At 29.2% G+C, this 14,853-nt stretch overlaps 1 protein-coding gene across 2 annotated transcripts; it reads left to right on the top strand.

The window, feature by feature from the left end:
- The first annotated feature begins 1,930 nt into the window (after positions 1–1,930).
- Positions 1,931–8,513, top strand: LOC114174311 (adenine phosphoribosyltransferase 4-like). Of its 2 annotated transcripts, none has more exons than XM_028059137.1 (6): positions 1,931–2,192; positions 2,391–2,501; positions 6,248–6,340; positions 6,999–7,148; positions 7,822–7,880; positions 8,043–8,137. In XM_028059137.1, the coding sequence occupies exons 1-6, from the start codon at positions 2,111–2,113 to the stop codon at positions 8,055–8,057; spliced, it is 510 nt and encodes a 169-aa protein (XP_027914938.1). In that variant the 5' UTR covers positions 1,931–2,110; the 3' UTR covers positions 8,058–8,137. The 2 variants fall into 2 exon arrangements, with proteins under 2 accessions (XP_027914938.1, XP_027914937.1); XM_028059136.2 differs by lacking the exon at positions 8,043–8,137 and adding an exon at positions 8,296–8,513 and having other exon boundaries at positions 2,096–2,192.
- Positions 8,514–14,853: the final 6,340 nt, after the last annotated feature.

The raw sequence follows: 14,853 nt of genomic DNA, 5'->3' as shown, positions 1-14,853 counted from the left end.
ATAATAAAACAATTTATTTATTTATTAAATTATATTAAATACTTTGGACAGATAGTCGGTATATAATTTGTGCAAATTATCATTTTTATTATTGGTATATAATTTGTGTTAAATTAAATATCGTTGTTAATTATTCTAAAATAGTAAAAAACAAAACCAGTTCCATTTTGTTGACATGGAAAGTAACGTTTATGACAAAAAAAAAAAAACAATTTATTTCTTTAAAATATCATTGAACCACAGCTTACCAATGATTGTAACTACCCGCAATAACTATGAACCTGTCATTGCCCTTATCTCAATATTTGTTTGTTTTCATTATTTTTTATTTAACATATGCCCATTTATATCTGTATAGAGCATTATATAATGAATTTATCGTTATTTTATCTAACATTTTATGTTTTTATTTTATTTAAAAATTAAAATGTCCTAAATTCTATAATATTTTTCTATTAAGTATGTAACAATAACCAAAATAGGACACATAAACCCCTTATCTATATTAAAAATAACTATGTGCTCTAATTACTATTTTTTTATTACTTTATATTGTAGTATTTTTTTTCACGTAAATGAATAATTTATATTATTTTTTAATATTACTTTTCCAAATTATAGATTTCAGTTTAAATCATAATACATATAATTTATTTAAATAAATATCTAAATTAAAATTAATATAAAACTAAAACTTAAACTCTCACTTATTAAAATAGGACAAAACAATAACAAAAAAACGTTTGTATTTCTGTCAGTGTAATATCTAAAATAAATTCAATATGTTTAGGTAAAAGAAATAAATATACAATTGTTCATTTTATAAGTTATTATACTGTGTATAACTATAATCACATTTTTTTTTCGATTATCCAATTTTCCCTTGCAAACTTTATTTTCTTTATAATTCTGTTGTGTTTAGAAAGAAAGTATATTGTAAGAACCACGTTGAAAATAAACAACCTTTTATTGTTACTGATGATTACATACTTTTCTTCACTATTTGAAACACAAGACGAATGCTTAATTCAAAAGGTTGATACTATGTTTTTTTTTGTTATGTGAATGAATATTCCAACATTTCTAAAGTAAGATATTTTATCAGTATATATATATATATATATATATATATATATATATATATATATATATATATATATATATATATATACTTTGCAATAGTATTATTTTGAAATGATATTGTAACACTCAAAATACTAAATGATTCTTGAATAATACACAGGGAGAAAAAAATATTAATGAATATTGATATGTATTCAAAAAATAAAAAATGATAAATATTAATGAGGTGATTAAAAATAACAAAGTTCTATCACTCAATAGGGTAATATGAAATGAAAACGATGCAAAAGTTATGAATTAAAACTATTTCAAATTTCGCGTATTCAACGAAAATGAAATTAGCAGTATTAAGGAAAAGTGAAAGTTAAGCACCGACGAGGGAAAACAATAGAAAAATAAATTAGGTAAATATTTGTTGTATAGATATAAATACACACACATTTGGTTGGATTAAATAAAAAATTAGTTAGTATTATTTTGACTACAAAATAAAAGCAGTTTTAAGGTTTTTCATTCAATAAACATGAGACTTATTTATTATATTTTTTTAGATAATATGGGCAATACTTTTACAAAGATACATAGAAAAATCCCATAATATTATTATATGCTTTTATATACGCATTCCCCTCTGGACAATGACCATCAAATTTTAAAAGTCTTTCATACCCTGAATAAATCCTAACCATAGTGTGTGCAATTTTTTAAAAGATCGCAATCTTATTTGAGAGTTTCACCACACAGTGGAACAAATAGCGACGTCACACGTCAATTTATATTGAAACCATTTTTCTTTTAATTTTACACTGCTAGTAACTTTATTTGAATATGAATGTGTTCCAAAATTTTGAATATTCCCCGTTTTGCACACAATTTGCTCGGTAGATGTGTGTATCTTCGACAACGCACACACACACACAAACTCTCTCTCTATAAATATCTGGGGTCTCGCTCTTCTCTTTCTTGTGTTCCTTTCCCATTCTTCTCTGTACTGTACTCAAACTTCACTTCCCCACTTATATATACAATGTCGGTTTACAAAGACCAGGATCCTCGTCTTCATGGCATCAAAACTAAGATTCGTGTCGTCCCAAATTTCCCCAAATCCGGTTCCTTTTCTCCCTATTTAATCTTCTCTTTCTTCTTCTTCGTCTTCTTCCTTCTTTATGATTATTTTGGACCAAGAAAACGAACAACCTCGGATTCCAGTTTCTAGTTTCTAGAAAGTTAGATAGTCTCGATAGTTTTTTTTTTTTTTTTCATACTTTTACCTTCCCTTCTAAGTGTTTGTTTGGTTGCAATGACAGGTATTATGTTCCAAGACATTACTACTCTATTGCTCGATCCCAAAGCATTTAAGGACACAATCGATTTGTTCGTGGAGCGATACAAGGGCAAAAACATTTCTGTTGTTGCAGGTAAACAAAAGAAAAAAAAAAACAAACGCTGTTGTTGTTTTACTTTTGGAAAAATAAAAATGGATCAACATTGAAAAAGTTGATGTGATTTTATTTTTGGTGTATGGGTTAGCATGAAGAAGGTGGTGGGGTCCAGGGTGAGGAGAAATTTGGGGAGAGTATGCAGTAATGGTGTGTATTGTGGTTGTGCTTTTGAATGGGTTTGAGGGACATTATGGAATGGAAGTCACTGTGGGTTCTGAGAGTGGTTTTTGGGTTTGACTATGTTGTCTTAGTGGAAGAAATGGACATCTCCACTCTCTAATGGCTGCTTTTGACATGTGTATGAGAACATGATGCATGGCTGAAAATGATTGGCTCATTTCTTTAGGGTATTCTTTGGTTTTAGAGGATGGGTAAATGTGAAATCTAGGTAAGGGTGTTTTGTTCAGAGACACATGAGACACACGAAATTTTTTAGAATACGTGCTGTGTTTGTTATCTTTTTACTTGTTTTTCCTCATCTTTTATTTCTCATGTTTTACTTTACTAGATGTGTTTATTTCTTTTCAAACAAAGGGGACGCAAGAGTAAAGAAAGAGAGTACACGAAATAAATAACTTCACTAAAAAATTACACCAGAGTTAAAAATATAGTTAATTAAAGAGAACTATGAAAAAGCATGTAAAATATACTTTTTATTTTATGTTAAATCATAAATGAGATTTTGAAATAAAATATAAGAGATCCAGTGTTACTTTACAAATGAAATATACAAGAAAATAGTTATCATTTAATGGTTTTTTTTTTAATTAGAGACAACATAATTGCAGAAGAGAAAAGTACAATTTTTTTATTATACAAACCATACAAAATTCATTCGTTTTCTTATTTCGAGAGAAAGATATTTTTCCTTCTTGAGATTTAGGTTCACCCATACCCTTCTTGGAATTCTCAACAATCTTGTTGCTGTTTGAGGGTTCTGTGTTCCTATGTCTTTAAAATCAAGCATTGTTGTTATCTACAGGAAAATCTTGTTCTGATACAAGATTGGCTGTGACAGCAATCTCGTTTTTCATCTAAATGGCTCGTTCCTTTAGTAGGTATCTTTTGTATACTTCAGAATTACTCGTTCACTATCTTTTCAGTTTTCTTTGTCTGTTTTAGAATATATTTGAATGACCTTTTTAGAAGAATTAAAAAAAACATGTATTTTCGCCGGTTAAAATTAATTAATACACAAATTAAAAAAAGTTGAGAAATTTTATGAATTAATTTATAAATAAACTGTTTTTAATATCTGAGAAGGCCATTTTAATATTAGAACACGTTTTCGGATCAACATTGTAAAACATAATAAAACTCATCTTCAAAATTTAAAAGAAATTAGAATGTATACCACTGTGGCACAGGAGCAACCATTCAATATTGCTTGAAAGACAATTTTATTCTATTATGATTTTAGTGCTTCTTCATTCTAGTGCGTGTGAATGCTCAAATTTATAGGATTCTAGCCAAACATAATCTAGAAGAGTCGAATATACAAATTTACACTTTCTCCACTCTCAGATCCAGATTTAATGGTGTTTATTATGTACCATTTAGAAAAAAAAAAAAAAAACCCATTAAGTCTCTGCGTAAATATTTATGAGCCCTACCTGTCAGAAATATCAAATCTGAAGTCTGAACCCAATAGCTTTTCATCTTATTATAAGCATTCTTTTGGTCCACAAATCTTTTACACATAACTTTTTAATTGTTCCCTCTTTTTATAATATATGATTTATAATGTAGATAGGCGAAAGGTCTTGGATGAAATGTTATAATTCTTCCCTTGTTTGTTCATTGTTAGTGGAATTTCCTGAACATGTTTTATTTTTTTGTAAAAAATGAAATCAATAATGATGATCATATACAATAATGGATATTCTGATAATATTATTGAAATATATTACTGATTTGTAGTATAGTTTGGCGCATTTAATGTACTTTAACTTGACGAAATTGAAGACGTTAAAATTACCTAGGATTATTAAATTAGAAGATAATAAAAGGTTAATTTAGAAAAATAAGATAAAAGAATGGGAAATGGATGACGGAACTGTACCCATGCTTCCGATTCAACGCACTGATTACCGTTCTGAAATATGAAATTCTGTTGTTCGTGGAGATGTGCCTGGATCCAATTTGCATGGAGCACAACCACCATTGGTCATCGCTTCCAACTGGTGCAAAGTGGACCCGCATGACGCATGTTTCAACTCCCTCTTCCTTTTTTTCTCCCTTCTACTGTTTTCTTTCATTTGTGGGTTCCTCCATTTCACTTTTTTTTTTGTTTGGTTTACTATTTATTTACTCTTTTTTTTTTCTCTATCGTGTGGCACTTTTCTGTTCCTTTCTACGTTACTAAACCCTTGGTAAAACCTGAGTGTCACTTTATAGGTGCAGGTGAGGAACTGCTACTAGTTCTGTACTACGCCACTGTGCGTCGTGCTTGGTTTTCTCGCTTTTTGTGCCCTCTGTGTTTGTTGCGTTGTTGCAGCTTTCTTATGCTTTAAACTTTTTCCCCCCGACATGACCAGATATGCTGGAGGGTTTAGTGTGATATGTTGAGGAGGACATGGTGTGGAAGCTATGAAACTGGGGCTATTATTTATGAGTTGAATTATGTTCTGTCTGATTCGGTGCTTTGGGATGGATGTTGTTGCGATGCAAGCGATTTTTTTGTGTTAGAACAAAGATTAGATTGGATTGGAGGCCCCATTTACCACTGTCTGATTTTGTGTACAGTTTAAGGGTAAATTGAAATCTGAATTGCTTGTAGGTCCTTTGCACCGGTTTTAGTTCTTTATGTATGATTAGAAAATGAAACACAATGCAATCGGGTTGGGTGTCACTTGTCCGTTTTCAGGCGCATTAGGATTTGTCTTTGGGTGGTTATTTGGGTTTTTTAGCTTGTGGATATTTATATATGTGTATATATTGAGACATTTCCGGAAGCTTCTCTTCAATTATAGAGTCCAGCATGAGATGTAGAATTTTTCTTTACCTATACTAATTATCACGTATTACCAATCCGCATTATTGTGGATTCGTAACTGTTTAATAGGTCCTTTAGCAACTGGCATTGTTATTTATCAAATCTGCTGCTATTGTTTTCGACTTTTGGGTGTTTGCTTCTGTTTGAGAATAAGGTGATTCTGATGATCCCCTGTACTGTTATTTATTTGTTTTGTTTCTTTTCTTTCTTTTTATATGGGGGTGGTGGGTGGGGGAGTGCTGAGGTGAGAATGCTTGAATAAGCCTGCATTTTTTTTACCAGAAGGCCTTAGTTACTTCTGTCAATGGCAGCCTATAACTTGCGCCGATATGGTTTTAATCTCTTGTGTATAACTAATTCTCAATCTATAACAGTTTTTCTCATTCACTTTTATTTATATCCTTTAGTGGTTTTATAGGGTTTAGATTGGAATTTTTAGTCAAATTCTTAAATCCGTTATGGTCACATTCTCTATGCATTAAATATCATTTGTCCGATTCATATTATTTAATGACAAATTGTGAAGATGATGATACTAACATTTAAAACTCCCTGGTACCACTTCAAAGCAAATTTTCGATCGTATATGGTGAAATTTCCTTACGTCGTATGTTCCATTTGTGTTTACCATGTAATGTAGCACTCTGTTACTAATACACGGTTCCTTGATGGTGTTGAACTACATGTCATTTGCAGTAGCGTATGTATTGATAATTATGTTATGTAGGAATTGAAGCTCGAGGTTTTATTTTTGGTCCTCCCATTGCACTGGCTATAGGAGCAAAGTTCGTTCCCTTGAGGAAACCAAAGAAGTTGCCTGGTATAATTTAGAGCCTATTTTTTAAAAGAACTTACTTTCATTTCCATTTTTATTGTATCACTCTTACTATTTTATGACTAAGTTTAGTGCCAGGAAATTATCTTTCTATATCTGTCGCTTTCCTAGTATTCAGTTTTCTTTAACATTTCTCATTCGGTTCATCATCGATTCACGATTTCACCAATCTACTGGCATGTACTGATATTTAGTATATTTAAGAGAAAGTGTTTGTTTGTTGTGTTTCAACCTAGCAAATCTATGTGGTAAATCTAGAATTATGCAGTTTCTATTATCTAATTATGTGATGCTCGTCCTGATTAATATCCCGAGTTTTACTGTGATGATTTTTGCACACTACAAAGTGTAGTCTACAAATTATTGATAAGTGATGAGTGTGCCTTTGGACTTTTTAGCCTTTTAATCACTCTTTTTCGCTCTGTATTTTTTTTTTCCTTTTATATAGCCCTTCAGGCATTATAATCTGCCTTCCTGGTCATCTAAAATGAGACCATGACTAAATTAGAACAGATTTTTGAATAAGTGCTTCAATAAATTGCTCTTGAAATGTTACCCCGGCCTTGTCAAGGTTTGGCTGATATTGTTACTATAAAATGTTTATTTTCTAGTTTTATTCTAACAAAAGCTTACCTCATTACAGGAAAAGTTATTTCTCAAGAATATATTCTTGAATATGGAAGGGACTGTCTTGAGATGCATGTTGGAGCTGTTGAATCTGGTGAGCGTGCTTTAGTGGTTGATGATTTGATTGCAACGGGAGGAACACTCTGTGCAGCTATGGATTTGCTAGGTGAGTTCCTGTGAGCAAATCTTGTCATAAATGGACATTTATTGTAACATTGATGGACATTTATTTTATCGGAACATGACATTGTTTTACATGTTGATGATCTATTAATTTGTTCAACTGCACTATTAAAAGTTGCTCAGGCCCCAACATCTTTCTCTGTAGTTCATTTGTTTCAGTCTATCTTTTGTCAGCAGGGATTTTTTTCCCTGCCACTGACTGGTATTTATCATTTTGACATAAAAAGGAAAAAACCTAAATGTGTGTTTGAATTTCCTTTAGAAATCTTCCAACGGATGTTCAACTCAACAACTTTTCCTCTCACATGCTATATCAAACACGCACCAAAGTATGCAAATTAGGATTAATAGTGTGTATTACGTTCACGATTCATGCTCTTACTCGAATCATCAGTGCACAAAGAGATTCATTGTATTAACTGACTAAAAAAATTTCACGGATAAGTAGATCTCAGTGTTGTTCATTTGTTGAATTTGAATACGTGAACTAGGATCGTTATTACACCACAGTAATCTGTTTCTTTGGATCACTATGCGTCCCTAGCTGTATTTATTACACTTTTAGCTGCACTTCTGCTCAAGTACCTCAGTTTAAACATGTATATTTAATGTCATTTTTGGATTTTGATTATATTGCTGTCTTTGCTGTCATTTAGAACGTGTGGGAGCAGAAGTAGTGGAGTGTGCATGCGTAATTGAATTACCGGAATTGAAGGTATGTATATTTTGGATTTTGTAAATATCTTGTTTGGGAATGGATCCTCTGATCTACATGTGAGGTCATGATCAAATCTTCTATCCTTATCTCTCCTAATAAATATCAGATAGGACTCAACATTTGAATATGACCTTGTCACCACGTTTCTGTTTTTCATAGACTACTGGTTGCTAGGTGCAAGCCTAGTTTGGCATGGTAGGTTTGATTTCCATTTAATTTTGTTTGGGTACTTGTATGTATGATTTAAATTTAAAGCTGGTCCCTTGTGGAGTGTGATTTGTCTTGTTCGTTGTAGAAGTGTTGTGTAATTTTGGTTGAGCCTAAAAGAGGTTGTGTGTAGTAGTAGTAGTGTAGTAGTAGTGGTTGAGTGTGGAGCGATGGTTGTTGATGATTTATTGGGAATACGTGACAGGGTCGTGAGCGTTTGAACGGGAAGCCATTGTACGTGTTGGTGGAATATATGGAGATATGAAGTGGTGATGTGATGAGTGTGGTTGGTTGGAGGCAAAGAATATATTAAGATGTAGAAACGATCAAATCAAATTAATGCATTTCTGTGACCCACTCTTTGGGCCTCCCCTCTTCTTCCCTACCCCTTTTTCAAATAAAATTTTACATCTTTCGGTGTAAGATCCATTCTTCTTCTACATATTTTGCATCATGCTTTATTTTTAGCACTACACTTGTCCACATTTTATTACATGCATTGCTTCTGTCAGTAATCATCACCCAAAATACTAGTTTCTCTATCTACTTACGTAAATCTAGAATTATACTTTGTAACAGTGACCTGTGCAGGTAATAATTTAATTAAGAGGTGTTGATTATTCTGGAAGTAATGTATAAGATGAAACTATAGAAGTTGGAAAACATTTTGTCACTCTAAACCCAGGGGTGATTATTTGTCATGTACTTTCTTCTGCAGTTTAGAAAACAAACGCACACAGTTTCACAAAAGTATATCAGATTACTACCTTTTTCTTTTGGGTGTGCTTTGTTTGAAGCGAAGGGGTGATTCCTCGTAATAGTCAAAGCTCAAAAGGTTTTCTTAATGAATTTCGATTCGTAGATAGTGATGATTGAATCACATTTTTTCTGTCTTTCACACATTGTTAAGATATCTTACTTTAATTAAAACTATAGTCTAAAACACATGCGAGTTGTAATAATGTATTGCATGTATCTAAACTAAAGTACTTTCTCCCCTGAGTGAGCATTCCCGATAGCTTATATGGGTCTTTCTCCTCTCTTTAAAACAATAATAACAGATACCCTGTGTTTCAAAATAATAGTGTTTTAAGAAATATTCAATCAATCTAAATTTAGGTGATATGTTTTTTATTTTTCAACTATTTAATTTAAATACTACTTTACTAATTCATTTTCTTCATTATATCAACGGATATTGTTGGAAAATATGTTAAAAAAACTGAATTATAATTTAGCCTTGAAGGTTTAAAGTAAAGTTAAGTAGTTTTGGTTTTCTTACCGCCCATAACCTTTTCTTTTTCATTCCTATGAAAGTTGAAGTCATTGTTTTTAGTTTTTCTAAAGTACATGAATTTTTATTTTTGTTTCTTTAAAATATTTTTATATTTTCATAACTAAAAAAATTCCAAATCGTAATTTTTGGCCTAATATTTATTTAAAAATATTATAAATATATAATTTTAAATAATGTTAGATATTATTATAAACTTTGATATTTCAGTTATGTTGATACTTCAAAGTATACCAATCATTTATCATAACATGAAAATTTATTAAAAGATAAAATAAAATAAGAATACAAAAGTATGGGAGACCAGATCAAACCAATGATAAAAATTATACTTTCACAAAACATCGATAAACTATACCTATCATGAAAAAACCTAAATAAATACATGGAGGTAAATATTAAACCATTTATATTGTTCTATACGAATCAAAGGTAATTTAGATAATTTATCAGCACAACAATTTCTTTCATGAAAAACATGAGTGATTTTGAATTACATATACTTACAAAAATGTAAGCACTAATGTCGTTTTTCTTTAAGATTCAAAGAAATCACTAGTTAATTCACAAAATTATGACATATTAAAGAGAATCACTTTTCAACCAAAGTTTTCGAAAGCCTTCCCTCCAAGCATGCTTTAAAGCATAAATGGTTCTTATAAACTCAATATAAATAAGTTTATACCCTTAAAAAAAGGGAAAAGTTACCCACATATTTACCTCGACTTCTTCTAAAAATAATAGCACATGAAGTTAAATTAGGACAACTCCTAACTACACAATCAACTAAGTTCAAAAGTGAAACCACTCTACCTTTTCTAGTTTGAATATTAAAAATTTTCAGTACCAGAAAATTATATATATATTACTCATGTTTTTTAAATTTATTTTTGTTGAAAATCCAAGTGTGAGTCTAAATCTCACATTGGGTAAAATTGAGAAAGTGGAACATCATATAAGGAATAAAACTCATAAATCCATTGCTTTAAGGTTTTGGGTTAAGATTGGTATTCATGTTTTATGTGGTTGAACTCAGATTTTATTAGTGTTTATTAGTGTTGTATCTATCTTCTTCGATGTTCACTTAATTTTTTTTAATACGTAAATAAATAATTAATGTGTCTGTACTAATAAGATTCAGAATGCTAATTTTCTTCATTTTTCTAAAATTAAAAGAAAATACCGTTACTTGGACCTAGACTAGTTTCACGAGAATTAAAATAAAAGCTCACTAATCTTGTACGAACTAAAATATTCAAATTAGAAATAGACGGTGTATATTTTAAAACAGATAGATTGTATATAACTACACACTAAGTGTATGTTGCTTCCGCTTCTTTAAGAAAATGTTTTGATGCAATAAACGTTATGAATGATTTTGGGTAGTTGTTTGCTGTCTCCAGGTACATTTGAAGGAAAAACTGTAAAAAATGTAGGTCCTATTATATTCTACTTCTTTTCACTTTTTCATAATTTTGGGTTGGAAATGCATTTTAAAGTGTTGTTTAAAACGAAAATGTTTTTCAACATAAAATAATAATAATAACGTTTTTTTTTCAATAGAAAAAACATATAAATTAATTGGATGGAGATTCTCACCACGCTAAAATGTGAAAATAATTATTTTAACGGAAGATTCGGACTCACATTTTCTCAAATTTTAAAATATTCATCTATATTCCTTGCTTCCTTACGTTTTTAATTAAATATTACTCACAGTTGATCTAATTTTTGAAATAAATACTTATATCTCTTATACTTTTTTTTCAGTAAACTGACATTATGTTTTTTTTTCATTTCATTTAAAATATGATATTAACAAAATTTTAAATAAAAAATATAAAATTAGAAAGTTAAAGTTTTAAAATATAACAGTTAAAGTTTTTTTTTTTGTGAAAAAAAATTAAATGGAAGTAAGTGTCCTTTTTCAAAAAAATATAATAAAGATAAATGTTATTCATTACAAATATAAAAGAAAAAGTATAAGTATATATATTTAAAATTAGAAAGTGTAACTATTCTTTCATTAAAAGAAATTTACTTTGAAACTAAAACAGGAGTTAGTATTAGAGATAATTGCAATTTTTTCTGCTATAAGTAAGTAATTACAGATATAAACAATGACAAAGTTTATATTATACATTTGTTGTAAGTATTCCATTCCGATTTTAGGAATCCAGAAGTAGTTCAGGTTCACAATCTAAAGCAAGTGCTAACTTATGGGATTTAAACACCATTCATAGTCAACAACATACAGCACGTGAAATTAATATAATGGTCAAATAGTTCATCATAAATGAATATTTGAATTCAAATTAATCTCTACTGCAATATATCACGTCTGTGTGCACACATTTTTTAAATATAGATGAGATGATAGTATGTTAATATGTGATAATAGTATAATGTTATTAAGTTAATACATAAAATAAATTTATATTTATTAAAAATAAAGTGAAATGAATAGAAAAATTAATTGTTGATGAATAACCATTAATTTTAAAAAAATTATATTATAAATAGTAGAATTGATATTATGAAATATGGGTACAAAAGAATGAATCCTCTTTATATATTGTTATATATTAGCTCTAAAATCTCATAATTATTGTAATATCTATTAACCACGGAGTCTTATCACAGTTTCATTCTAATATTTGTACTAGACACTAATGTAAGAATGATCCTATCTTAACTTTTATAGAAATAATATTTTGATTATTAATTAATTTTAATCTATGATTTATTTAATATTCTCTCGCTTAGTATTAGTTAGTAATTAAAATATGAATCTTTAATTTAAAATGACAATTATATTCAAAACACATGTTAAACAATGATACGAAAATTTGAGCAACAAAATAATATCCTATATGGATATTTATTTAACTAATCATATGTTTCATAAGAATAAGCGAAATAACATATTTCAATAGTTGGAAACATAATATCATGTCTAATAAAATTAATGAATACGCTTTCAAATGGATAACCACATATCAAAGTTCGAATAACTTTTACAACAACAATGTATGTACCAACACATATAATCATAATTAATGTAATACAAGTGTGAACAATAATTATAATAACATTTTATCATATAACTTACACATCACTACACCCATGTAAATTACAATAATGCAATATTAAGAGAGAAATACACGCATAGGATAATAATAATAATAATAATAATAATAATAATAATAATAATAATAATAATTATTATTATTATTATTATTATTATTATTATTATTATTATTATTATTATTATATAGTGCATTCTTAAATTAAATGACCATAGATTTATATATGATACATCATCAAATTAATTCTTTAACTAAATGATAATAAAATGGCTGTCAAAATAGACTATTCTGCTCGACTGGTCTGGACACCATAGGTTGGTCATTTAATGAGCCAATTCAACCTGATTCACTTGTTAGCAAGTCAAAAAAATTTGAACTTAACTCGACCTATCACAGGTTAGTGGATTAAAAGGATTAACTTATTAGTTCACTTAATTAAAAAATAAATAAAATTCTTATTCAACAATTTTTAAGTCTCGAAAAATCATTAGTAAGGTCTCCTCTTCTTTCATCTTTAGAATATTTGATTGTTTAACCCTTTCCTTGTTAAGAGACAACTTGGTGTAACATTCAAGAAACTTAATTCAATTTGATGAAAACTTATTAATTTGGGTAAAATCCAAAACCATTATGTATTTTACAAAATGGAAATGAAAAGGAAAATGAAACAAAAGCGATAATCAACCATTCAATATGGATTTATAGCTATAACATCTATCTATGTAATATGCTTTTAATACAAGGTGAAATTTGTAAAAACAATATTCTTGTATACCATATAAACTCAACGAATCATAAAATAATTAATGATATATGTGCACGCTAGTTGATATTCATTTCTTAAAACATTTTTCTTCAAAGTTTTCAATCACTTCTTAGTGAAATGATTACATAACAGTATGTGTTAATTTGTTTGATAAAACAATAGATATAACCAACTTTTATTAGTCATGAATCTAACTCTTGAGTATTAATCTTCTCAAAATCTTGTCAAAGGTCGGTTTTAACAGGATAAGTGTTAAATATGTTTTTGATTCTTTACTTTTTAGTCAAAATTAAAATTAGTCCATATTCAAAACTTTGACACAATTTAATTCTTTAACTTTTGAACTGTGTGTATTTAATTTTTTTAGCCAAATTTTATTAAATTTATTTAACGTTTCAAATAAATTTTACAATAACATTTGAGTTGTATGCATAGTTTGACACATTTTTGTTTTAACGTTAGATAAAGAATTATTATGAAACACGTTTGAAACGTCCAATAAACTTAACAAAATCTAGTTACAAGGACTAAATTCACAAAATTTTAAAGTTGAAAGACTAAATTGAGTCAAAACTTGGAAGAAAGACTTATTATAATTTTAAATTAAAGTTAAGTAACAAGAAATGTATTTAACCTATATATTAATAAATATAGTATTTAATTATTAATTAACAATAATCTATAATTAAATTTAAATAGGAACTAGGGTCGCATACAGTAAGATAGGCCCATAGGCTCGCAGAAACATTATGGAAAGAAATGATGAAGGGGAAAGTTTGGTTACAAGGAAAAATAATAATAAAAGGAAAGGCAATTAATAAAAGAAGTGGTAATCGGAAAGGAAAGAAACGTAGGGAAGTAGGAAGTTGAATCGGGAGAGATTAATTTGCGTCAAAGAAAATGACTCACTGTTGTTGAAGTTAGTTAATTTGTCATTTGATCTTTCTCATATCATTTCATTTTCAGACAACTTCATCTCACGCCTTATTTTTAACTCATTGCGTAACTTGCGCTATACTTCCCATGCCCTATGCGATGGGACCCTTTCTCCTCCAAACAACAACAACAACAAATCCTCAAAACCTTCTGCATTTTTCAATTCACACACACACACACTTGTTTCATGATTCATGTTTCTTAAGTTGTCGTGTTGTAGATTTTTGAATCATAGCCATTGCCATTACCCATTTTCAAACCCCAGCTAGGAATTCGGTGAAAAGAGGGAGAAATTAAATTAACTAAAACGACTTATTACCCAATAATTCCTAGTTGTTCTACATTACTACCTGAAAGCGACGAATCAAACAGATGCGACAGTGATTCTTTCATGGAGCATTTCTATCTGGTTGGTTAAAAGCTTTTCCAACCGTCTCATTAATTCATTTTCTCAAAAAACCTAACTAGTATGTAAGTACTTCCCTATACATTTAAAGTATCGCCTAGGCCCAAATCTATACCCAATAAAAGTAACATTCTCGGGGATCAATACAAATTTATATTCAATTCTTCAAATTTAATTACGAGTGTTTCAAATCAAATATCAAACTTTGACTTTATCTTTCATTGCACCAAAACAACCCTAAAAATGGAGTGCAGAAAGCCAAATCGGAAAAC

Source organism: Vigna unguiculata, chromosome 2, assembly GCF_037176805.1.
Source record: "Vigna unguiculata cultivar grain cowpea cultivar isolate G323 ecotype 2 chromosome 2, ASM3717680v1, whole genome shotgun sequence".
Taxonomy (NCBI): Eukaryota; Viridiplantae; Streptophyta; class Magnoliopsida; order Fabales; family Fabaceae; genus Vigna; species Vigna unguiculata.
Note: the sequence above shows the minus strand (reverse complement) of the source record. Positions and strands in the feature narration are given on the sequence as shown.

Coding starts and splice junctions, on each gene's coding strand:
- LOC114174311 (XM_028059136.2), top strand. CDS start 2,111: ATGTCGGTTTACAAAGACCAGGATCCTCGTCTTCATGGCATCAAAACT. Junction 2,193..2,390: donor CCCAAATTTCCCCAAATCCG/GTTCCTTTTCTC, acceptor TTGCAATGACAG/GTATTATGTTCCAAGACATT. Junction 2,502..6,247: donor AAACATTTCTGTTGTTGCAG/GTAAACAAAAGA, acceptor TATGTTATGTAG/GAATTGAAGCTCGAGGTTTT.